Source organism: Saccopteryx bilineata, chromosome 1, assembly GCF_036850765.1.
Source record: "Saccopteryx bilineata isolate mSacBil1 chromosome 1, mSacBil1_pri_phased_curated, whole genome shotgun sequence".
NCBI classification, from domain to species: domain Eukaryota; kingdom Metazoa; phylum Chordata; class Mammalia; order Chiroptera; family Emballonuridae; genus Saccopteryx; species Saccopteryx bilineata.
This window is the reverse complement of record NC_089490.1, coordinates 105,385,231-105,410,993: the sequence shown is the minus strand read 5'-3', so window position 1 is coordinate 105,410,993 and position 25,763 is coordinate 105,385,231. Positions and strand designations below refer to the sequence as shown.

The window sequence follows — 25,763 nt, the reverse complement described above, 5'->3', positions numbered from 1 at the left end:
TGCATTTATGTGTGTGAATATACTTGTGGGGTAAGGGTCAAGGAGTGAGACCAGGAAAAACATTCCCAGCCCCACAGGCTGTTGTATGTACTGTGATGGGACATAAAGTTTAACTTGAAATATCCCAGCAGCTAAGGAAAACCAGTTGCATGATGGATTATATACTTCCCAGTCTTGACTAAAGCATCTTCAGAAGACCCTACTTCTTTTGCTAGCTTTGGAATCTTACTTCAAGACTTCCTATAGAAGGTACCGACTCGCTCCAGCATAAAGAGTGGTGCTGATGGCAGGTTTACAGAAAATGTAGAATTTACCTTCTACATATAATTGTTACTTAAATCCATCTTTGAAAATCTAAATTCTAAGCCCTTTGTCAAAGGACATGATCTTTCCCCAACTCCAGATATTATCGTCGTATAACCTAAACTGGGAGTTTGGATTAAGCCATGTTGTGACTAATAAAACACTCACTCTTAGACAATGCTTCTCTGAGTATTTTCTGGTTTAAGGAGCTATGGGATTGAGTTTATTGTTGAGGATGATGCCTGTGTGTGTGTGTGGGTGGGTGAGTGGGTGTGTGAGGCTGATTTAGTTAAGAGTAGTCAAATTACCAAGTGTAGAGGAAGACAGGTAATTTGTGGCCTAACAGATTAAGGAGGAAGCCTCCATGATTCCCACTGCAACAGTCCACAGAGATGAGGGTGGCGACAGTCTGAGCAGTTGGGGCCGACCCTCCAGCACCCCCTGGAAGATGCTGAACCATATGCCTCTTCTCCACTGTTGCTTCTTTTGTTGTTTTAACAGCTGAACTTTGTTCGGTTTTATCTCCCTCTGCTTACCCACCAACACGAGAAAGTCATCTATTTGGACGATGATGTAATTGTACAAGGTATACTCGCTGACCACCAGGACACTTGGAAAAGGAGCACATGATAAGTAGAATGACTGTGTCTCTTCACTTTCCATATGGCTAGCTGCCCAGTGATTTTCACTGCTTGTTAAAGTTAGCAGTATAGTACTGTTGTAAATTCAGGAATATTCTGAAAACAGGGGTTGATACTGCTGTGGACAGTCAGTGGACCTTTGGAGAGTCACCCTCGGATTGTTTAAGTCCGAGATAAAGAGCTTGGTAGCCTTTCCTCTCTCAGCACCCCTAAAATGCAGAAAGAGTTAGTCTCACTGATGACATTCTTAGAGGTGAGCTAAGTTTTGGTGTTTAAATGCAAAAAGATAAGCATTGTTGTGATACCTACTTAGCGAAAGAAATAAAGACATTCGACCAATGCTGAGCTGAGCTTCGTATCAAGTGGCTTTCCAAATTGATCTGAGCTGTTCTTATTAAGTAAATTGTCACCACATGAAACAGGAATTACACACTTCACCCCTATAGTAAAATCTGGGATTAGTGTAAACTGTAAGACTCTATCCAGCCTTAAAGCAAATGCTATTACTATCTTAACTCCTGGTGTTTGTAAATTCAGGTGATATCCAAGAACTATATGACACCACCTTGGCCCTGGGCCACGCGGCTGCCTTTTCGGATGACTGTGATTCACCCTCCTTTCAGGACACCAACAGACACGTGGGGCTGCAGGTGAGCACACTGCCTCCGAATCCCACCTTCGCCTCTTCCCTCCCCCACCGCACAGTGAGTGTAAGCTTCACCTCGAGACCCTGTCCTTCTGGAGGCGGAAGCCAAGGGCCTGGGCTGCCGATTGATACCCCACTTCCACTCAGCAGTGACTCTGGGACAAGTTACTTCACCCTGCAAGGGCCACTTTTCTTATCTGAAACAGGCAACAATAATATCTAAGTTGTCCTCATTTTGTGACCTGTGAGGAACTAACGTGTTATCACCAGAAACAACAGATGTTGTCTAGCTGGCTCTTAATCACCATCTGTGTCAGATATGGTGTTTTCTCTAAGAGACTTGCTGATTCTTTGGTTCTATTTTTGGAGTTTTGACCATCGCTTTCCCCCTGGGGAAAAAGTAGAGGAAAAATACTGACTTTGTTAGAGGGTAAATAGCTCCTTACCCTAGTGGAAATGAGAAAAGGTGACCCATATGTAATACTGAACCTAAAAGAATGGCTTTAAAATACAAAGGGCTATTAAGAATCTAATACTCTTCAAAAAGAGTTCCAGGGGATAATTTAAAAATGTGTGACATTTAAGATGTGACAAACTTTAAGGCCTAAGCTCTGGGGCCAGACCTGACTTTGGCTCTATCACTTTGTGACCTTACAAGGTACTTAAACAACTGTTTTTCTCCTTTTTTATTTCTGTCAAATAAAGGGAGAGTCATTGTGAGCATTAATTTAAATACATGTAAAGTTATGGCATGAAATTAATGAGGTAATGTGTGTACAGTTCTTAGAACAGTGCCTGGCACCCAGAAAGTGCTTGGGTTTTCTGATTAATACTGCTTCCATATCCTATTTGAGCATCCCTCTGAGGCAGGCAGCAGCCTGTGGGTGAAAACGTGCCCTGCCTGTATCGAGTGCTTACTATGTGCCTGTACTAATAATACAGTCGACAAAACTAAAATTCCTGACTCTGCAAAAACAAGTAAAATAATTAAGAAGATGAAGATGATTAAGATGATACAGATGGTGATTAAGAGCCAGCTAGACAACATCTGTTGTTTCTGGTGATAACACGTTAGTTCCTCACAGGTCACAAAATGAGGACAACTTAGATATTATTGTTGCCTGTTTCAGATAAGAAAAGTGGCCCTTGCAGGGTGAAGTAACTTTCCCAGAGTCACTGCTGAGTGGAAGTGGGGTAAAAGTCGGGGCTATATTTTAAATAGGGTGATCATGGAAAGCTCCACTGAGATGGTGCTGCTGAGCCTAAACCAGAAAGAATAAAAGGAACCACCTAAACAGAGGGACAAACATTCCAAGCAAAGGTAACAGCAATTGCAAAGGCCCTGAGGTAGGGGTTTGTCTGGTGAATTAAAGAACGAGGTGAGTGTGGCAAAGGGATCAAGAGGGAAAATAATAGAAATTGGAGAGCAGGTGGTGTAGGGCAGGGCAGGCCATTTTGGGAACTCTGGCTTTTACTCTGAAAGAGTTAAGCTACTTAGAGGGGCTCGGAGCAGATGAGTAACAGACAGAGTGCGGCTGAAAGAAGCAGGAAGCCAGGTTAGGAGGAACTTGCAGAAATCCAGTGAGTGGTAATTATGGCTTGGACTAGGTAGGGAGCAGCAGAGGCAGTGGGAAGTGTTTCGCTTCTGGATATATTTTGGAAGATGGGACCAACAGGATCTGCTGACAGATCTGGATGAAGAGTGAGAAAGAGGAGTCAAGGCTGGCCTAATGATCCTGGGTGTTGCTACTGACTGCGATAGGGCAGAGAGTAGGAAAGCACGTTTGAGATCAGATCAGGAACACTTTTGGATATAAGTGGAGCTGCCATATTAAGCATCTAGGAGGAGACAGAGTTGGCAGATGTAGCAGAAGTCGGAAATCCAGAGGGGAGGTCAGGGCTGTCTACATGGATAGCATTTAGAGTCATGAGACCAGTTGAGGCTGTTAGGGAGTCAGTGCCCAAGAAAGGAACAGATCTGGGAATGAAACTGGGGCACTCATCATTTGCAGGGGTCTCAAACTCGTGGCCTGCCGAACAATTTTGTGCGGCCCGCAGACTAATCCACAAAGTTCAAAATATTTTGGATAAAATTAAGTAAGCCCGTGGATTAGTCTGCGGGCCGCACAAAATTATTCGGCGGGCCGCATGTGGTCCGCGGGCCGCGAGTTTGAGACCCCTGATTTAGAGGTTGGGAAAACAAGAGCAAACCAGGAGAGGACACTAGGAAGTGGCCAGTGACACAGGAGGAAACCCAGAGACAGTGCACAATCGTTTCAAGAAAATGATTGTTTTCTAGGAACAAGATTCATTACATGCATATCCTGCTCCTTTGCAGAACACATACATGGGCTATCTGGATTACCGAAAGAAGGCTATAAAAGACCTTGGCATCAGCCCCAGTACGTGCTCTTTCAATCCTGGTGTGATTGTTGCCAACATGACGGAGTGGAAGCACCAGCGTATCACCAAACAACTAGAGAAATGGATGCAAAAAAACGTGGAGTATGTGCAGGCCTCTCTACCAATTTCTTCATGCTTGGAAACAAAATTATTCAATTTTCTATGCATAGCTCAGGGGTTAGAAATATTTTATAGACTTTTTAGATAAGACTTTTCTCACAGAAAAAAAAGGGGGCACTAGATGAAAATTTATTCTCAAATGACATGTCAGAAGAAGTGAAAACCTGCGGAATCCCATATTATACAAACGTTTTTCTTAGAAATTGTTTAATAATGCAACTTGAAATCTTCTCTCAGAATCCTAGTGAGCCTTTTCCACTGAAAATCATTTATATTGAGTTTCTCCTTCTTATATAGTTTTTTTAAAAAAGATTTTATTGGCCTGACCTGTGGTGGCACAGTGGATAAAGTGTCGACCTGGAAATGCTGAGGTTGCCAGTTCAAAACCCTGGGCTTGCCTGGTCAAGGCACATATGGGAGTTGATGCTTCCTGCTCCTCCCCCCCTCCTTTCTCTCTGTCTCTCTCTCTCTCTCTCTCTCTCTCTCCTCTCTAAAAATGAATAAATAAAGTTAAAAAAATATTTTATTTATTGATTTTAGAGAGAAGAAGAGAAAAGGGGGTGGGGGGAGCAAAAAGCATCAACTGGTAGTTGCTTCTTGTATGTGCCTTGATTGGGCATGCCTAGGGCCTCAAATCCGTGATCTCAGCCTTCCAGGTTGATGCTTTATCCACTGTGCCACCACAGGTCAGACTTACATAGATTTCTAATTAAGGATTATTTTATAACATCAATTTTGTTTCTTAGGGTTGAATTTTTAAAAATTTATTTTTCATTACTGAAGTTTTAAATAGAAATTAATAACACAACCACTATGATCATGTCATTGTATTTTCTTTCCTGCTCTTTTTCCCAGTATATTTTTAATACCATAATAAATCTTAAATTTGTAAATAAATTTATTCTAAATAATAGAAGATAAGAATTGAATGTTTCTGGCCGGCCTGTGGTGGTGCAGTGGATAAAGCATCGACCTGGAACACTGAGGTTGCCGGTTCGAAACCCTGGGCTTGACTGGTCAAGGCACATATGGAAGTTGATGCTTCCTGCTTCTCCCCCTCTTCTCTCTCTCTCTCTCTCTTACTTCTCTTTAAAATGAATAAATAAAATCTTAAAAACAAAAAAATGTAAAAAAAAGAATTTGATATTTCCTATTTAAAAATGCCTGAGAGTTAAAATGGTAAAATATCAATACTTTGTGAAACTAGAGAAGTACATGGAAGCTCATGGTTTTCTACTTAAAATTTTGTGTAGGTTTGACAATTTTCAAAATACAAAGTTGGGAGCAAATGAAAGACTATGGTCTTACTATATAGTGAGAGACTATCTTGCATCTTTAAACCTTTTGGATTCTACTTTATCTGAGTCTATGGGGCTGCAGGTCAATGTTGATTTTTCTATTCCTTTTCTTAGGGAAAATCTCTACAGTAGCTCTCTGGGAGGGGGGGTGGCCACCTCCCCAATGCTGATTGTGTTTCATGGAAAATACTCTACAATCAACCCACTGTGGCATATAAGGCACCTGGGTAAGTACTTTAGAAAAATAATGCAAATGTGCATTTTATAGATCCAGTGAGCACCAAGATGGGGGAAGTGTGCTATAGCATCACCTTCCTCTATTCAAATTCTCCAGCGGACCTTGGAAATTACCTTGGACACATTATTTAACCTTCAGTGCGCAGATATGCAAATACAGCTAATAAAAATGGCCCAAGAGGTGTGTCTCTAGGAATTCATGAAAAGCAATTCAACTCAGGCTTAGCATAGACAGCATATGTGTAGCAGGTACTAAACTTTATTGTTAAGACGTTTACTGTCAAAACTTTTCCACGCGCCTGTACTGCACACTTGCAGTGCACAAAACCAGATGAATTAGCATAATGGCTTATAATGCATTTATATAGCTGGCAATGTATTTTGTGAAAAGAAGTTGTTTACTGATGGTATACTATGTGGCCCCTTAACAGTCTCTTATTCACCTCTTCACTACAGGAGTGCAGGCTAGGGTATAATAATCCCAACTCTGCTATTACCTATGGTCCTGGGCAAGTTAACCTCTCTGTGCCTTAGTTTCTTCACTTGTAAACTGAAGGTAACAGAACTTTATAAAGTATAAAGAATAAATTACTGAACACATGTAAGTTGCTTAGAACAGAGCCAGGCACAGAGACATTCATCGTCACTCACACACATGGCCACAACCCATTAGCTGAAATGACTGAGCCAGACCTGTTTAGAAATTGAGAAGGGTTTTGAATTTTAAAAAGGTAACATGGTACCACATAGTTATGTTATGCAATACCCCTGAGTGGGATCTATGTTTTGCTGCCAAAGAAGTTATTTTAAATCCTTTTGTTTTCAGATATTTGGGAATTATTTTAGTATTGCAGACAATGGATTCATGCACTTATATTGACCAAGTGCCCATTACATTTCCAAGCACTGGGCTAAGTTCTGGTGATTAAGGTGAACATTACTTCTAATTCTGAGAACAATTCTGTATGGTGGTATTTCCCTTCCTCTCCCTTTTAGAAGACAAAACTGTGGAAGCTGGGTTCCTGTTTCCTCTTAGTGATCCTGTATAGGCTGCCGCCACCTCATTACCAGGATCTTTCCTGATTTTCCTGAGCATCTGTATGCACATAAAAGTGACAGGAAAGTTAAGGAAACTATTGTTCCATCCGATTTGATTTCTATTGAGTTTATTGCTAGGTCAAATATCAACATTTCCATGTAATGAATGTGCAGAAAACCCCAAGAAAGTAGACTGTCTATAAAAAATGTGTAGCTGTGCAGAACTTAGCCCAATAAGGCTAGAGCAGTTTATGATCTCAGAATAGAGACTCAGAGTTACATTTTATGAAATAGCTAACTTATTGACAGGTAGAAAGGGGCAGACTCTTCCCAAGGGAAAGAAGTCATTTTTCTTTGCAGAACAGAACCTATTCTGGGATGAGGGTTTTGGAATCAGGGATGGTCTGCAAAGTAAATCTACACAGTGATCATTTGAAAAATAACTTAATTTTAGAGTGTTCTGAAAGCAGAAAGCAATGGAATGCTAATGGGTATTAAGTTTGAGCCTAAACAGGGAGGTTTAAAATATTAAAAAGTTATGGGACAGCCTGACCTGCGGTGGCACAGTGGGTAAAAGAATTGACCTGGAACACTGAGGTCGCCGGTTTGAAACCCTGGGCTTCCCTGGTCAAGGTACATATGGGAGTTGATGCTTCCAGCTCCTCCCTCTCTTCTCTCTCTGTCTGTCTGTCTCTCTCTCTCTCTCTGTCTTCTCTCTCTAAAATGAATATATAAAATCTTTAAAACAACAACAACAACAACAAAAAGTTATGGGACATATTTAGTTAAAAGCAAAACTGCAAGTCCCCGCAGAGTCCTTCAGCCACAGAGCTGAGAGACGATGTCCTAGATGGTGCGGCTTCTCACATGAACATCTCTTTTGTATAGATTCTTTGGAAGTTGTAATTATTCCAGTTATGCCATGAGAGCCTGAAACACTGACCTACTCTTCTAGAACTGCCTTTGTACTATATTTATGAATAAAAGAAGACAGGTTTTTGGTTTTTTTCTTGTATGTTAAACTAGAGTAACATCCTAGCTATTCACTCTCTCTTTACTCAACGGACTTTTGGGTGTTTTCCAAAAATCTCAAATTCCCTTTCTTAGAACAAAATATTTAACACATTAGGGGGAAAAAAATATTTAGCCCTGGCTGGGTGGTTTTGGTTGGTTAGAACATGGTCCTGAAGCATAGAGGTTGCTGGTTCAATCCCCAGTCAGGGCACATAGGAACAAATTGATGTTCCCGTCTATCTCTCTCTCTCAAATCAATAAAATAAACCAAAAAAAAATATTTAGGGGAGGGGTGTGGGAGAGAGGGGAGTAAACAGGAATAAATATATGGTGACAGAAAATGATTTGACTTTGGGTAATGGACACACAATGCAATCAACAGTTCAAATGCTATAGAAATGTTTACTTGAAACCTATATACTCTTATTGATCAATGTCACCTAATTAAATTTATAAATAAAAAAGGTATCTATGGTAACAATAGTTAATTTAAATATTGTGACAATAAACTACCTATTTAAAGAAAAAAGAACCAGAAGGAAAAAAAATTTGCCCTCGCAAGATCTTAATGTACTTCTGGAAGAGATATTTTAAAAATATCCTGAGTAATGTAATACTCGGGCAAATATATAGTCTCCAAGTGATTACTGCTGAGGGGAATAATATTCAAATGGAAATAGCAGTTGGTTAAAAAGTGGATCTTAGTCACATTTCACATAGTAAAAGTGAGACTGTTTAAAAGAAAATGTTGTCATACTATGGGAAATTGTAGAAAAACAAGAACTGTGATGAGCGCTGGGTGGGAGGGAAACTGTTACAAGTTCTCTTGAGGACAATTTGGCAATCTCTTATCCAACATTAAAAAGCACACACCCTTCAGTCTAGCAATTCCACCTACAAGATTTTTATCCTACAGATATATAGTGGTTCGGATGGAAAATACGGTAATTAATGAATAATACACGGATAAACTCTGTTTTGCATATGCACAGCTATAAACCTATGCTTGCCCCTCATGCTTAGCAGGCTGTTTATTCTAGTGGAAGATAGAAACAACCTAAATGTCCTTAATAAGGTTCTTGTTAAATAATCATATATACATTCTATGTAGTCATTAAAAATAATTCAGTAAATCTACATGTGCTACTGTGAAAATCTTCCAAAGGGTAATTTTAAAAGACAAGTTACAAATAAATTTTAAAAATCATATATAATATGTGTGTGTATATATATACACAACTACATAATAAATATATACACATACTTACATACACACTGGTATCCAGGTAGAGTATTACTGAAAGGATTTCATGAGAAACTCAAACCATGTTTTTTGGAGATTTAGGGCGGGTGGTAAGCTCTTCATTGTATACCTTCTGATTTGTTTAGTTTTTACTTTTTTATAATGAACCTATATTCAATTTTTAATATATTTATACAAAATTTTTATTTTCTAAAAAGCCTATTATTTTTCTTTAAACACAATAAAGGCTGGAATCCAGATACCAGATATTCGGAGCATTTTCTGCAAGAAGCAAAATTACTTCACTGGAATGGAAGACACAAACCTTGGGACTTCCCTAGTGTTCACAACGACTTATGGGAAAGCTGGTTTGTTCCTGACCCTGCAGGGATATTTAAACTCAATCACCATGACAGCTAATATGACTTGACATTTTAAACGTTTTCTGTATAAAAAGGTGGAATTGTCTGTTTGTAGCCTGGTATAACATCATTCATTATGGACAGCATCTTTGATACCCATCATCCACAATATAAAAAACCAAGACATACAGTGTGCAGACAGTACCTTGGATCACATAGGTGTTGATTTACTTCCTTAAGAACAAGTGGTAATTATGGAAATCAAGATCATGTGAGTGAATATATCGTTGGAAAGAAAGATACCCATCTAGGTTTGCTTAACTCAGTGACAATCATATCTAAAATTAAAAAAAAAATGTCTAGCCTGGCCAGGTAGCTCAGTTGATCAGAGCACTGTCCCAATATGCCAAGGTTGCAGATTTGATTCCCAGTCAGGGCCCATCCAAGAACCAATCAATGAATGCATAAAAAAGTGGAACAACAAATCAATGTTTCTCTTTCTCTCTCTCCCTCCCTTCTTTTCTCTCTCTAAAATCAATAAATAAACAATTTAAAACAAAAAAAATTCTAAATGTATTTTTCACATGAAGGTATTTTTTAATAGTTGCCAGTTCTATCTTTCATATTACCTTTAAAACATAAATGTCTGAAAAAAATAAAAGTCATAGATTTTCAATGATTTTCATTATATATAGTATTCTGTATGTTAAATAGAAGATAAACTGATCTTAGGTTTAAAGGAGAAAAAAATACCAGTAAGTATTGCTACAGAAAAGCCTGCAGCCTGACCAGGCGGTGGTGCAGTGGATAGAGCGTTGGACTGGGATGCGGACTGGGATGTGGAAGACCCAGGTTCGAGACCCCGAGGTCGCCAGCTTGAGAGTGGGCTCATCTGGTTTGAGCAAGGCTCACCAGCTTGAGCCCAAGGTCGCTGGCTCAAGCAAGGGGTACTCAGTCTGCTGAAGGCCTGCGGTCAAGGCACATATGAGAAAGCAATCAATGAACAACTAAGGTGTTGCAATGCGCAACAAAAAACTAATGATTGATGCTTCTCATCTCTCGGTTCCTGTCTGTCTATCCCTGTCTATCCCTCTCTCTGACTCTCTCTCTCTGTGTCTCTGTAAAATAAGATAAAATAAAAATTTTTTTAAAAAAAGCCTGCAACTTAAGGATAATCATTCTTAATCTTTTTTATTGTAAAAACCATCAGACTTTTAAATGAATGTAAAAACTTTTTCAATATTATTTAATGAAAAAGTCTCATATTGTCATGTATAGGATATATAATATATCAACATTTACTACTCATTTGTCATACGTAATGAAAAACACCATTGTTGTTTGCTTGGAAAATCCTCAAACCCATTTTCTAATGAGTGTCCATAATTTAAAAGGTATTTTCTCCACTTAAATTAAAAAAGAAAAATCTATTGTAAGGCTACAAATTATTATAGACCAAAGCAATACCTAGTTACATGCTTTACATAGGCGCATGAAAATTCAATTGTCCCTAATCCCTGATGCAAGGCATTTCAAAGCACCCGCATAAAACATCCATGTAAACAGCAGTACAGTACATGATTTAAATAACATGAATGACTTTTACACAGCTCACGCTAGACTAAAGGAAAAATAAAATCCATCACAGCCACAGCTAAAAAATATGTTAAGATTCACAAGGATTTGTTTCTCTTATTATATAAAAATGAACAAGCCATACAATCTTTTAGAAAAGAAAAACAAACATCTGATAAATATTTTCATACTAAAAAGCATGCTCCTTGGGTTGAAGTGATCAGGAGAAAATGCAAATGGCATTACCAAACACCCAGCCTGGTATCTGCCAGGCCTAGCCATCTGGACTATTTGTAGCACCTTGGAAAATGCATTGGAAAGTCACAAAGGTACGTTACTTCAAACTAACCTTGTCATAAGGTTAACTTAGTCCACAGTAACAAATAACAAAGTGTAGAGAAATAATATTTTTAATTACTGGCTTATTAGATTTAACAAGAAAAATTCTGTATTATTTATATTAGTACATCTCATGTACATAGAGCACCAGTTTAAATAAGATTATCGAACACCTCTAGCATCTAGTTGCTCAGCCTGAAAGTTCATTTCTCATCACTTTCCATGTAACATTCTTAAAACCAATGAGGATAAAATTCGAATGGTGACAGATACTGAGAGAGAAGTTCAATTCCTTTCCTATCAAATACACTTGTCTCTCAAGTAAAACACAGATTAAGTAACAAAATTTAAAAGGTGTACTGCATTCTCTGGAGCCCACCATCCCAGCAGAATAGTCCTGCCTATGAGAGGATTAACACACAGGGGTGAGGAGGCCAAAGCCAGGGCTCAAGGTCCTGGCAGGTAAGGCAGGTTCGTCTTGTGGCTGCAAGGCCACACTCTACACTCGTTCTAATAAGCAACTCTCACAAACGATCACCACTCGTAAAGAGGGCTGAGTGTGAACATGAGTCCACTGAGGCGTAACTTCCCATGGAAATCAACTTCTCTGCCTCTTTACCAGTGGTAATTCTTATGATTAGCATGCCCTTCTTAGGCATAAAAGGGATATGGTATACCTAGATTTATGCACAGTTAATCAAATTTTAATATTTAGACTGTTGCATTTTAACATCGCAGCTTCAAAGTGACTCTCAAAAGAATATCAATTTCTTCATAAAGGAAAAAGGCTTTATAAAAATGCTGGAATGATGGTTAATTCAAATACAAAAACTCATATAAAAAATCCTACATTTTCCTTCCAAACTACTCAGGTTTATACAGTTGATTCTACCACACAACTGTGTACTATGATTATTACATCACCAGAGTAAAACACGAATAAAATACTTCAGTTAGCAAACCGAGGGCCACTTCTTGTCAACTGCATTAAAACTGCAGTGTTTGAGCAGAACTGAGACACACCGTTCTTAAGCTTGGTTTCCTTCCTCCTGTTCTTGTGTCCCACAGTGATTAGTAAAAGAAGGAATCTGGTCTGTAAACGACGGGCTCATCCACTGCCCATTTGGAACATCACTGAAGGTTGGTTGTCCACCGTCAGCTGCTGGGGCAGGGGGAAGAATGTCAGTTTATCCCATTTAAAAGCTTTAAATGATCAAATTAGGAGAATTTAACTGTCCAGCGAAGGAGAACTGTTAAGATATTTAAGCAAGCTTCTTGAATACAATGATAAGTTTCTGTCCTATTTTCAGATACTGAACAAAGAAATCCTCACTTGTTATTCAGAGGAAAATGCAACCCAGATGACTTATTCAAGTTAATTAATGACTTAAAGAAAATGAGTTGTAAGTTTGCATAGTTAAACATTAAATAACTATCAAGTTTTCTCTGTCACAAAATGGATTTTTACATTATATTTGCATTCTTCAATAATGTACTATTTTTAAAAGAGTCCCTCGCCCCAATCCTTACAAAAGCAAGTCTTTGAAAGAACAAGCATAGGGAGGGGGACATACCGAGCCCGTTTGAGGAGAAGCTGCAAGGCTCACTGTGGCATGGACCGGCCCCATAAGCACCACCATATGCTGCTTCATAGCCCGGGTCGTATTTTTCTTCCTTAACAGCCATCTTCTTTGCATCCTCTGTGAGAAGGGTGAAAGGGATTTAAAACTGATTTAGTATAATCATTTAAAAAAATAGCTTTACTCAGAAATCATGATGAAATCTTTTCCTTGAATGTTCCTCTATACTGAGATACATCTTTTGTTACATACACTCTTTAGCACTCTTCATAACATATACTACCTTAACTCATAAGAACTGTTAAAGCCTATAAGATTTACTTTTAGGTGAGTTACAATGTTTCTAATATCCTCAACATCTGTAGGAACACCAGCTTAAATGGAAGATCCCAGTAAAAGGAGATTTTAACAGTGAATAATATTCATTATCAGAGCACTCTGGCTGCAAATATAACTTTCTTTTTTCCTGCTTTTGAAACAGCAACTTACTTTCTGTAGCGTATATATATACAGGAAATGAAAACAAGGAGTGATAACAGTGACACACCTTGGGCAAGCTGCAGGTCAAATGTATATTGAACCTCTTGAATGTCTGTGTTCTGTTCAATGCCTTTCAACTGATCTCTTAAGTCTTTCAGCTTAATGTAGTAATGAACTTTGTCCTGGGCTCGAGGAAACTGAGCACATCTCGCACTGGACGATGGCATAACATAGCAGAGCTAGAACCAAAAGATGTTATAGTTACAGAACTCTTATCATTCTACTGAATTCCTATTGAGACTAGAAAACTTTTCTTTCTTTTTTTTTTTTTTTTTTTAGAGACAGAGAGAGAGTCAGATTAAGGGATAGACAGGGACAGAGAGATGAGAAGCATCAATCATTAGTTTTTCATTGCGCATTGAGACACCTTAGTTTAGTTGTTCATTGATTGCTTTCTCATATATGCCTTGACTATGGGCCTTCAGCGAACCGAGTAACCCCTTGCTTGAGCCAGTGACCTTGGGTCCAAGCTGGTAAATTTTTTTTTGCTCAAACCAGATGAGCCCACGCTCAAGCTGGTGACCTCGGGTCTCGTACCTGGGTCTTCCGCATCCCAGTCTGACGCTCTATCCACTGCGCCACCGCCTGGTCAGGCAAAACTTGTCTTTCTTGAGTTAATAACGTGACTTACCATACAGCAATATATGCAAAATCAATAAAAATAGTTTGAATTCAAATTTGTAATATTTACATATTACAAAGTTAATAAATCAAAAACAGTGGGGCTTCCTCTTCTACACACCATGTTCATCCATCAATTAACAGTCTTTTATTTTCAATAGTAAATATGTGGCTCACAATTGCAAAGGCAGAAAAGGGCAGGTAAGTTTATAATTCAGCTTTCCCTCCCAGTTCTGTCTCCATCCACCAAGCTCTCTTTCCCAAGGGCAATCAAGGCTGCTGGTCGCAGAGGTAGTTCATGACTATAAAATCAAATGTCTGAATAAATATTCTCGCTCACCCCTTTTAAAACACGCACAAATGGTAACATGCTTTATTCTCCATCCTGCACCTTGCTTTTGAGATCATTCTGTATCAGAGTAAAAAGCGCTTCTGCCACTTTTATAAACGTGTAGTGCTTTTCATATTCACTTAACCAGAGCCCACCAAATGAGGGCATGAAGGTTGTTTCCAATCTTTTAATACTGAAAGCTGTGAAAAACCTTGTACATATTTAATTTAGAATACGTGTGTGTGTTTCTGTTGGATAAATTCCTACAAGTAGAATGGGTGGGGAGAAAGACATTTGCACATAATTTTGGGTGATGGTAACAAACTGTCCCTCACAAAACACAACAAAATAGAAAATATTATATCTCATATATAAAAGAGTGAGACTGCTAGATAATGGAATTTCCAATTATAATTTTTGTGATTTCTAAATTGGCCTCCTTGCCATGCATTACAGAAGAAAATATATTATTTACTTATTTTGTTTTGTTTATGAAGCATTAATATGTAGGTACAAATGCTACCATGTTTTGTAAGAGCAGTTTCCAATCTCAATATATCTTTCCATTTAAGTGATCCAGAAATCTGAAAAAATAGACATTTTTGTTTCAAAGCTGAATCAGTAATCTTATCAATAACTGAATATTTCATGATAAAGAGTAAAATTTTTAAAATTAATGTATTCACAGCTTATTGTAAGAGCTAAAACTACCTAACGGGCTATGATTTAAGTGCACTCACTACAGCATTACTGTGATCACATGTCCATGAGGCTCACATACCTGAGCCCGTCTGGCACTGGGGACAGAAACACAGCACTCAGTAGGAAGCGGTAGACTCACATGTACGTTTTACCCAGGTGGACGAGGGTAGGCCTCAGTTTAAAGAAAGATCAGTGCTATAACATACTTTATCAATCACATATATATAAGAAGGTAAAAACAGAAGAAATTCGGCCCTGGCCGGTTGGCTCAGTTGTAAAGTGTCAGCCTGGCTTGCAGGAGTCCCGGGTTCGATTCCCGGCCAGGGCACACAGGAGAAGCACCCATCTGTTTCTCCATCCCTCTCCCTCTCCTTCCTCTCTGTCTCTCTCTTCCCCTCCTGCAGCCAAGGCTTCATTGGAGCAAAGTTGGCCCAGGCGCTGAGGATGGCTCTGTGGCCTCTGCCTCAGGCGCTAGAATGGCTCTGGTTGCAACAGAGCATTGCCCCCTGGTGGGTGTGCCCGGTGGATCCTGGTCGGGTGCATGCGGGACTCTGTCTGACTGCCTCCCCATTTCTAACTTCAGAAAAAATACAAAAAAACAACAACAAAAAAACAGAAGAAATTTAAATAGAAGTTCAAATATACATAGGTGTCTGAAACTATATTCTGAGCTCTCCACAAGAACCTGTCAGCACACCAGCTCCTTATCATTCAAAATGCTGTAATGCATGAGTCTGCACGTGTGTTGATTTTTTTAAAAATCGTAAATGAAACTTAAAATTATATTGAAGCAAATTCAAACCAAATGTCTGCAGAGGCTCTACAGGAACGACCTAGTTTAAAAACCACTGTTATTCCATGATTCCTTTGTGTACAGACAATAGTACCAAGTGCCGGTCATATTGGCTGGCTGTGTCTGCAACTGGGCTGTACTATTTATAAGGCTCTCAAACAAAAGTGGGCTAATATATACAAGCAGGGCAATGAGAGTTTTACTAATCGGGATGTCTATATTATCTGTCTGTTTCACAACTGAATGTAAGGGACAACTCACTTGAATTTGATAAGAATACGCCATTCAGTATATTTTGAATGTTGTATGTGAGCCAGCTCCTCTCAATATTTAGCCAAAACAGAACACCAATGGACAAACACCTGCCTGATGTTTCTTTTTCTAATAAAACTGTATCAGTATCTAAGTTAATTTATAACTATTAGTGCAAGTTGGTATATAGACATCATTCAACAAAATACAGCAGTTTTTTATGGCATAAATTACAATGGATAGAACAAATAAAAAGGGCAAACTAGATGGAAAAAAAATTCATATTAAGCTGATTTACAAAAGTAATCTTAAGGACTTACAGTTTCTGTGTCTGGGATCTTATGGGGTTGAAGTCCAAATTCTAAGTTCTTAACCTTTACTCCAAAAACTTCTTTACTAAAAATTTCATAAATACCTAAAATGAAATACAAACATATTTACATTGCCCATAATGTTAGCAAAGACAAAAGATAAAATTTAAAAGTAAATCTTACATTTTCCATTAAACACTGCTATTCGTGGCTGATATTTCTGTAATTTCTGCACTAGAATACGTCCTCCTTCACGAAATTCTTTACTAAAATTAAATTAAAAAGTCATCAAAATATAAGTATGGCAATATTTATATATGCTGAATTCAGATAGCTTTCAAGAGAAGATCAATTCACATGCTGTTTGTTAAGCTCAGCTTGAACTAGATACATATGGTATTCCTTAGATTCACATACTGTTTGTTAAGCTCAGCTTGAACTAGATACATATGGTATTCCTTAGATTCACATACTGTTTGTTAAACTAAGCTTGAACTGGATACATATGGTATTCCTTAGATTCACATACTGTTTGTTAAGCTCAGCTTAAACTGGATACATATGGTATTCCTTAGAGTACATGAGGCACCAGTGCAGCCAAAGTTCTAACCTATAGAAACCAATGTTATACAATTACCTGGACAGATCCTTGCTGCCTGGTGTTGTCCTTTCCACCATATTGGTAAATCCAATACCATATTTCCCTGGTAAAGTGTGATCATCCATGTGATTCAGTTGGACCTCACTCAGCCCTGACATAAACAGACACTTCCCTGTGAAAAAGAGTTTAGTTTATTTCCATAGATGGTCAAAGGCTTCTGCCTTATGAATTGATGTGGTAGTCTATATCTTATTCTTGAAAAACAAACAAACAAAAAAGCTCAAATACCATATCAAGCAATTACTATATGCTAGATACCATGCTAAGCCCTTTGCAGGGATTATCTTATTTAATTGTCAAAATTATCTTATGAGAGATTACTATTATTATTTCCTTTTCATGGGAGAGGTTAAGGTAAATGCCTGTTGAGAATACACAGCTATTTAGTGTAGGAAACTTTGAAACAGTTCTCCTTTCTACTAACTGGTGATATCATCACCTGCCCCTGGACTACCTCCAACAGGTAAACATACACCAATGGGCTCAGAACATTCTGAGAATGTGGAGAAAAGTTCAAAATTCTCTAAAAAAAATTTTTTTAAGTAATGGAGACAACATACTATTCATTCCAAAAACACATTACTATCATTAACCCTAAATGTTTTTCATGTTACTCAGATAATCAGCTAGTGTTTCCTGAGGACCGACAGCATGCCTTGTCTGACTGGGCAGTGCTAGGTAAGACGACTTATACAACAACACAGTACTGGTTATACTCAGTGTTAAAGCTCATTCTGCAAGGTCAAAAGTCTTTCATATTATTTTTCTGCTAGATACAAAGAATCTGTAGAGAATGTCTCCAATCACAGCACTTCTTAACTTGATTGCCAATAATCAAGCATTTCATCTCTCCAAGGAAAACGATCAGCAGAAACCTGGAAATGTGGGTATCCTGTCTGCACTGGCACAACGATGCACTATTGTTGCTATGTCTGTAGATAACAACTAAAAAAACCCTTTACCTAAGTATTAAAGCTCATCTGAAACAATTCAAACAAAAAAGAAAGTACTCCTTTCCAGCCTCTCCACTCTGGTAAACCAGCCTGTTCCCAGTGACGTGCTGTCCCAAACCTTTCATTTGTGTGTATGTGCACACAGAAAAGATGTCTGTACATTTACACACATGCACCATGTCTCTCGTTAAAAACATAATTTGGTTAAAAAAAAATACCAAACTATTAGCAAAGATATCTAGTTTAAAAGTAAAATAATAATAAAAAAGTAATCACTTACAAAAATGATTTCCAGGTCCAGGGTAATGATGCCCTTTGTAAGCAGCCATTAGTCCTGGGTTTATGCCAATCTAAAAAACAAAAACAACAACAACAAAAAAATATATACACACACACACACGCACTTTTTAGTAGGGTTTAAGTCTTAGGGCTTATGTGGAGGACTGATGGATAAAACTGAATTTATTAAAATAAAAATTTAATCTGGCACCACAAGCAGTCTTGTTTATCAATTACCTACTTTGATCTGAACCAAGTATTCCATTCTGAGGAAAGAAATTCCTTTATATTGAATTTTGCTGTTGTTTGTAACAATCAGCTTGATTCCCTCATACTCCCAAGCCCCCACCCCCACCCCCACCCATCAGGCTGGAAGGAAAGAGGTTCTGCAGCAATCAGTCAATCTGAGCTCAGGTCCAGTCACAAGTCTGCCTCTCAACTCCCAACAGCAGCTCACTCCACATCATCCACACTCTTGTTTGCATGCTGATGTTCCTTAGAATTACAGACAAAAATCAAAGTTCAAAATCAGTGTTAGTTATCATTTACAGAGAACTCAAAGTGAGTTACATAGATTATTTAATTGGTACCCTGTGAGAGAGCTACTGTTATCACCCGTTTCACCAATGAGGAAACTGGTATTCAGGAAGGTTAAGGCTTGTCTACGGCCCTACCCACGTGGCAGGAGTCGAAACTATACACCCCACTCTGGAGCCCACCTTCTTAAACACTCTCAAATAATACAACCGCATGAAGGTGACACCATTGACTACCAAAAGAATTCTTATAAATAGTTCTTCTCAGCAAAATTATTTGCAAGGATATAGCTTAAGTTATCCACCAATTTTTTTTATAAAATCAAATAAAGACATAAATCCTTACAATCACAATGTCCAGATTGAAGGTCAAAATGTCCGGGAGAGTCTTGGTCAAAAGTTCAGCTTCGGAAACACCATTAAAACGGTCAACTTTTCTTTTGACTTTAAATGTGTCTGTAATTTTTTCTTGCTTTTCTTTTGATTTTGTGGACTTGGCAGATTTTTTGGCCTCAGTTGATTTTTTGGGTTCCACTGGTTTTTTTGGTTGTGTTGTTCTGGGTTTTCTTTTCCTTCCTTTTGGAGTCTCTGAAACACAATGATTTCCAGGATGTGATGTAGAAAACCGTAATTATGGCCCTGGCCGGTTGGCTCAGCGGTAGAGCGTCGGCCTAGCGTGCGGAGGACCCGGGTTCGATTCCCGGCCAGGGCACATAGGAGAAGCGCCCATTTGCTTCTCCACCCCTCCGCCGCGATTTCCTCACTGTCTCTCTCTTCCCCTCCCGCAGCCAAGGCTCCATTGGAGCCAAGATGGCCCGTGCGCTGGGCATGGCTCTGTGGCCTCTGCCTCAGGCGCTAGAGTGGCTCTGGTCGCAATATGGCGACGCCCAGGATGGGCAGAGCATCGCCCCCTGGGGGGCAGAGCACCGCCCCTGGTGGGCGTGCCGGGTGGATCCCGGTCGGGCGCATGCAGGAGTCTGTCTGACTGTCTCTCCCTGTTTCCAGCTTCAGAAAAATGAAAAAAAAAAAAAAAAAAAGAAAACCGTAATTACAAACTTTAGGCAGCTTTCCCAGAAAAGTCACTCTATCAGCAAATTTTTCACCTCCCTCTTCTATTTGCCAGCATCAATCTCCTCTATGTGGCCCCACCCTCTACCCTCCTTCCTCTGCAGGTGGCTCTAGGGATGAAACCTCCATATTAATCACAGATTGATTTTCCACATAATCCTACCGGGCACCTTGGCCTCCCCAAGCATACGAAGTATCTATGTAATATTTTACAGGAATTCTAAATATAAATACATAAATAGTTAAGTAAACAAATAAATAAGTAGGCAGCAAAACAGGGAGGAAGGGAAACATTTTAACTCAGTTTCCCCCAAATGCCAGTAATAGAAAGCCTCAAATGGCTGGTGGGCTTGTTTCAGAGGTTGAGTGTATGTTCTGTTCCACACACAACCGAAGAGGTGAATTTAGAAGTGCTGAGGATGAAATTTCTGGCCGGCAGTATTTTTTTCAAAAGGCAAGACTAGGGGTCCGATCTCAGGACCTACCTAAAGCAGCTTCTCAGTCTCAGCACTACTGACATCTTAAGCTGAATAATTTTTGATTGTGGGGGCCTGTCCTATGCTATTCTATATTTAACAGCAACCTTGGCCTCTGCCCACTAGGTGTCAGTAACACTTTGCCAGTCCTGACAATCAAAGGTGTCTCCAGATAATGACAAACGTCCCCAGGGGGCAAATCACTCCTGGGTACAAACCAATGTCCTAACCTAAAATATCCAAAGGAAGCCTCGTTTTTCTTACCCTTAGTTCTTTATCTCTGATACAATTTCTCAGGCTCCTACCCCATTCTAGTACTATTTGATGTTCCTCTACCCTGGCCTCCTGCCCTTCCTTCTTTTCTACCTCACACTGCTTTAGCCACTCCTGTGCCAAGGGATCCACCTCCACCGGCTGTGACTGGGGATGTCCTAGTACATACAGTCTGCCTAGAAAAACAGGAGTCAAGAGCAAAGGTAGATGTGTTCCTGGAATCATAAACTGGAACTCTGAGCACATTTCTCATCCAGTACTGCTACCCCAGGGAAAATCATTACCTTCTTTCCACCCCCAATGCCTAAATCTATTCTCTCTTCTCATTCTCTATCTTGGTGAATGGTACCTCCCCTTCATCCAATTGCCCAGGTGTTGCTGCCAGATTCCTCTTTCTCCCTTGTCCCCCCATGAAATCCATTTACCATGGCCAGGTGACTCTACCTCCTGAGCAGTTCCTAATTCTGTCCTTCTCCACCCTTCAGGTCCTCCTTATTTCATGCCCTTATTCAAAGTTTCTAAGCCACGCCTTGCCTTATTCTGCTTGCTCTCTATCACCCAATCTATCCTCTGTATTCCTTGTAGGCTGATGGTTTTACATGCCATTAAAGGTAAGTCACTCTCTGCTTACATTCTTTCAACAGCTCCTTGTACCCTTCAGGACAGGATACACATTTTTAGGTTAAACAAGCCTCAACTGCCCCCTATCCAGCCTCATCTCTCACCATTTCTTTGCTATAACCTAGACTCCAAAGACACAGAATCACTGTTGAACTGAGAGCTTTGTGCATACTCCTCCTTCGGCCTGAAATTTTACCCAGCCCGTTCTCCAGGGGGATAAAGTCTCCTCGCCCTTGAGTTTCTGAGCTCTGGGAAGCTCTTACCCTTAGTTCTTTATCTCTGATACAATTTCATGATACAATGTTGAAGGAAGGGCAGGAGGCCAGAGTAGAGGAACACCAAATAGTACTAGAATGGGGTAGGAGCCTGTGAAATTGTATCAGAGATAAAGAACTAAGGGTAAGAAGTGTGAGTCAGGTGTTAACCCGGGAGCTCTCCCAATGTCCTACGCCCCTCTTCACAATGTGTGTGCTGAGGCATGACACATATATGTCATACATAAAATGTGTTTACTTATTATTTTCCCTACTAGGTTATGAGATACTCCAGGGCCCATGTTCTTTTATTCCCAAAACCTACCACAGTGCCTGGCAAGTAACAAGTACTTAAAAAATGAGTAAAAAAAGTTAATGCTAAAATAGAGCTAAAATTCATCATCAACCTATTCTTAAATAAATTGGCTAATCCAACAGCTAATTTCCTATAGCGTTCTGGTGAAAACTACCTTGTCCTGGCTCCGGGGCAGGAGCTGACTCTGGAGCGTCGGCTGGCTTTTGCTGTTCTTCTGTAACTTCCGCGTTAGGAAGATGAACTTCCGCCATCATTTGTTGAAACGGAAATGTATAGAAAGCTTGAGCTTCCTGAAGGGGGTAACTGAAAGAACAATGAAATGTAAGATATGAGGGTAAAACCACCAAAATGTAAGTTGAAATGATCAGCTGTAAAAGAATTTTCAGGGTCTAAATATTATGAAACCAGACCGCAGTATTTATTTCGAGTTGACGAAAGGTGCGAAATGAGGAGGAAGATCTGTTTGCATACGCACACATTCACCCAACCTTTACTGAGTGCCTACTAACCAAACATTAATTCATTCTCACACTGTTTAATGACAAGATGTGTCATCAATAAAACTGACCAGTCCTGTCAAGTCAGCCTGTACTTTCTCTGAAGTGAGATCATGGGAATTTTCTAGTAGAAATATATGTAAGGTCCATTAACCCTTACATGAACACAAAATCAATTGTGTTTCTACCGTTGGTATTTAATCCTCTGGTCACAAAATTTCCCTCCAACCTAACCCTCTCTCAGCCTAAACTTCCCTCCAGGTTTTAGATAAAACTGACATATAACATTGTGTAAGTTAAAGGTGTACAACACGCTGATTTGATACAATTACATACAGGGTGGGGCAAAAGGTTTATAGTTCTGAGTATGTAAAACAGTTTATTCTTGTATTATTACTTATTAATTATTGTATTATTTTCCATACAAACAACTGTAAACCTACTTTTGTCCCATCCTGTACTGTAAAGTGATTACTGCCATAGCCTTAGCTAACATCTCTATAATGTCATGTAATTATCATTTCTTTTTTGTAGTGAGAACATTTACGATCTTTTTTCTTTTTTCTAGCAAGAGAGACAGAGAGAGGGACACACAGGAACAGACAGGAAGGGAGAGAGATGAGAAGCATCAATTTGTAATTGCAGCACTTTAGTTGTTCAGTGATTGCTTTCTCTTATGTGCCTTGAAAGGGAGAGGGGGTGTTCCAGCCAAGCCAGTGATCCCTTGCTCAAGCCAGCCACATTGGGCTCCAGTCAGCAACCTTGGGCTGCAAGCCACTGACCTATGGGCTCATGCCAGTGACCATGGGGTCATGTCTATGATCCCACACTTAAGCCAGATGAGACCACACTCAAGCTGGTGATCTCAGGGGTTTTGAACCTGGGTCCTCAGTGTCCCAGGTTGACGCTGTATCCACTGAGCCACCACCTGGTCAGGCAAGATCTGTTTTCTTAGCAACTTTCAAGTAAATAATAGAATGGTGATGTTGTACAGCAGTACCTAGAACTTGTTCTTCTTCTTCCTCTTCTTAAAAAAATGTATTGAATTTATGGGGTTAATAAAATCATATAGGTTTCAGGTATACAATTCTATAACACATCATCTGTATAATGGATTGTGTTTTCATTACCCCAAGTCAAATCTCCTTCCATCACCATTTATCTTCCCCTTTACCCTCTTCTACTTGGAAGTTTGTACCCTTTGACCTCATTCCTACCCATCCTCCGATTTAAGTTAAAGTTATCTTTAGGTTTATTTGCCTGTTTACTTGTTTATTCATTGGGTCTGTTTTTTTAATTGTTGCTGGGTTTTTGTTTTCCTTCCAATAAGTGAGGACTAGCAATATCTGTTTATTTTTTAAATGTCTACAAATTAATGGGAAAAACCCACTCTAGACCTTTCTTCTGAACGATTTAAACTTTGTTCAAAGTACTCTGTTCAATATAAGGAACAGAGGTCTTCACAGAAAGCAATCTCCCAAAAATGGTTCTGATGACTGCAGACTAGTATCTCAAGCTATTGCCATCAGCACAAAATGAGAAAAGTAAATATACATTATAAAATTCAAGTTATGCTAATGCCAAATAATGTCCCATGATATGCAGTAGGAGCAAAAACACTAGGACATAAAGTAGATGAGTGCCATTTACTATTTGGAGAGAAAAGTCCTATGTTCTGTGGCAAAATGCTCTTTTTACCAGTTTTCTTTCTCTTTGCAGGTGGAGAAAGAACACAGGGAGCTCAGAAAGCAGAAATTAAAAAGGCAAACTAGTACACTGTAAGTGGATCAACTTTATAGTATGTAAATTATATCTTAATAAAATGGTTGTAAGAGAAGGCAAACTAAAGCAGACTTCTGGAAAAGGCTCCAGGTAAGAGTCTACCCAGACTGGCTGGGCTCGAATGTTAGATTTGCAAAGAAAAACAGGGGCTCACTCCCATTTATCCGATGGACAAAGAGCTAGAGAGGCATTTTAACTTTACGCTATCTTCATGTTTAAAAATGTGAAGAATTAGTAAGAAAGAAATTAAACTATATCTTAAGAATTTTATTTGAGGTCTTCTTTGCCTGCCTTGCAGACCTCCATCTCTTTCTCTTGACCTCACTGTGTCTTGAGTAGGTTTTTTCCACACAACAAGGGTAGTTCCCAGCGGGCTGGAGTACTGTAAGTGCTGACCCTGACGTGATCGTGTGGAATTTGTGCATGAAGAGTTCTTTAGCGGCTGCATCTTACAGGGAATTCCGATAAGGAGCAGTCCCTACTCGCCGTGAGGAAAGGACCAATGCAGTAGGCCAAAGAGGGGTTTCCACACGGGTCAGAAGCTCAGCAAGCAGCAGCGCATTTACTTAAAAAATTTATAAAAATTGCTCCTGGCCGGTTGGCTCAGTTGTAGAGAGTCAGCCCTGCGTGTGGAAGCTGGGGTTCGATTCCTGGCCAGGGCACACAGGAGAAGCGCCCATTTGCTTCTCCACCCCTCCCCCTCTCCTTCCTCTCTGTCTCTCTCTTCCCCTCCCGCAGCCAAGGCTCCATTGGAGTAAAACTGGCTGGGTGCTGAGGACGGCTCCATGGCCTCCACCTCAGGTGCTAGAATGGCTCCAGCCACAACAGAGCAATGGCCCAGATGGATAGAGCATCACCCCCTGGTGGGCATGCGAGTGGATCCTAGTCGAGTGCATGTGGGGGTCTGTCTGATTGCCTCCTTGCTTCTAACTTCGGGGAAAAAAAAATTGCTCCACACTGCTCAGTGTACTGTAAAGACTAAAGCATTAGGCCCTGGCCAGTTGGCTCAGTGGTAGAGCGTCGGCCTGGCGTGCAGAGGTCCCAGGTTCGATTCCCCGCCAGGGCACACAGGAGAGACACCCATCTGCTTCTCCACTCCTCCCCCCCCCCTTTCTCTCTATCTCTCTCTTCCCCTCCCACAGCCAAGGCTCCATTGGAGCAAAGATGGCCCAGGCGCTGGGGATGGCTCCTTGGCCTCTGCCCCAGGCGCTAGAGTGGCTCTGGTTGCAACAGAGCGACGCCCCGGAGGGGCAGAGCATCGCCCCTTGGTGGGCAGAGCGTCACCCCTGGTGGGCGTGCCGGGTGGATCCTGGTCGGGCGCATGTGGGAGTCTGTCTGTCTCTCCCTGTTTCCAGCTTCGGAAAAATACAAAAAAAAAAAAAAAAAAGACTAAAGCATTACAGCAACTCCTACTTGCTGTAGAAGAGCATTGCCCATGGTTACCTGACGAGGGAACCTTAGATTTCGAGTTATGGGAGTAAGTAGGTAAAGTTTTGAAAAGGTGGTTTGAACAAGGATTAAAGGTTTCTGTTCCTCTTCTCACAACATGGCAGAAAGGAAAAGAGAAATCTTAGCCTAGTCAACCTGAACCGCCAGTTACAGCAAACATGAAATCTGAGGAGGCTTAAGAAGGACAAAACACCCTCCCTCCTCCCTTGTCTCCGAGGAGCCTTCGGCTCCCCCCTATCTTTTCCCATC

The 25,763-nt window shown here is 40.0% G+C and overlaps 2 protein-coding genes across 5 annotated transcripts in view; one reads left to right on the top strand and one right to left on the bottom strand.

The window, feature by feature from the left end:
- The window catches only part of GLT8D2 (glycosyltransferase 8 domain containing 2), a 33,146-nt gene extending 22,021 nt beyond the window's left edge, over positions 1 to 11,125 (top strand). The window contains exons 6-10 of the mRNA XM_066263252.1: positions 805 to 889; positions 1,482 to 1,594; positions 3,929 to 4,095; positions 5,526 to 5,638; positions 9,191 to 11,125. Coding sequence (XP_066119349.1) covers positions 805 to 889; positions 1,482 to 1,594; positions 3,929 to 4,095; positions 5,526 to 5,638; positions 9,191 to 9,363 — 651 coding nt within the window. The 3' untranslated portion in view covers positions 9,364 to 11,125. The remainder of the gene's footprint in view (positions 1 to 804; positions 890 to 1,481; positions 1,595 to 3,928; positions 4,096 to 5,525; positions 5,639 to 9,190) is intronic.
- Positions 11,126 to 11,274: 149 nt separating this feature from the next.
- TDG (thymine DNA glycosylase) overlaps positions 11,275 to 25,763 on the bottom strand; it is a 33,846-nt gene continuing 19,357 nt past the window's right edge. For 3 of the 4 annotated variants that reach the window (XM_066263238.1, XM_066263209.1, XM_066263219.1), the window contains 9 exons: positions 21,941 to 22,089; positions 19,125 to 19,366; positions 18,244 to 18,313; positions 16,987 to 17,122; positions 16,533 to 16,615; positions 16,359 to 16,453; positions 13,347 to 13,518; positions 12,794 to 12,919; positions 11,275 to 12,381 (listed from right to left, as the gene is read on the bottom strand). In XM_066263238.1, the coding sequence (XP_066119335.1) occupies positions 12,248 to 12,381; positions 12,794 to 12,919; positions 13,347 to 13,518; positions 16,359 to 16,453; positions 16,533 to 16,615; positions 16,987 to 17,122; positions 18,244 to 18,313; positions 19,125 to 19,366; positions 21,941 to 22,089 (1,207 nt within the window). In that variant the 3' untranslated portion in view covers positions 11,275 to 12,247. The remainder of the gene's footprint in view (positions 12,382 to 12,793; positions 12,920 to 13,346; positions 13,519 to 16,358; positions 16,454 to 16,532; positions 16,616 to 16,986; positions 17,123 to 18,243; positions 18,314 to 19,124; positions 19,367 to 21,940; positions 22,090 to 25,763) is intronic. The other variant, XM_066263229.1, reaches the window with a different exon arrangement.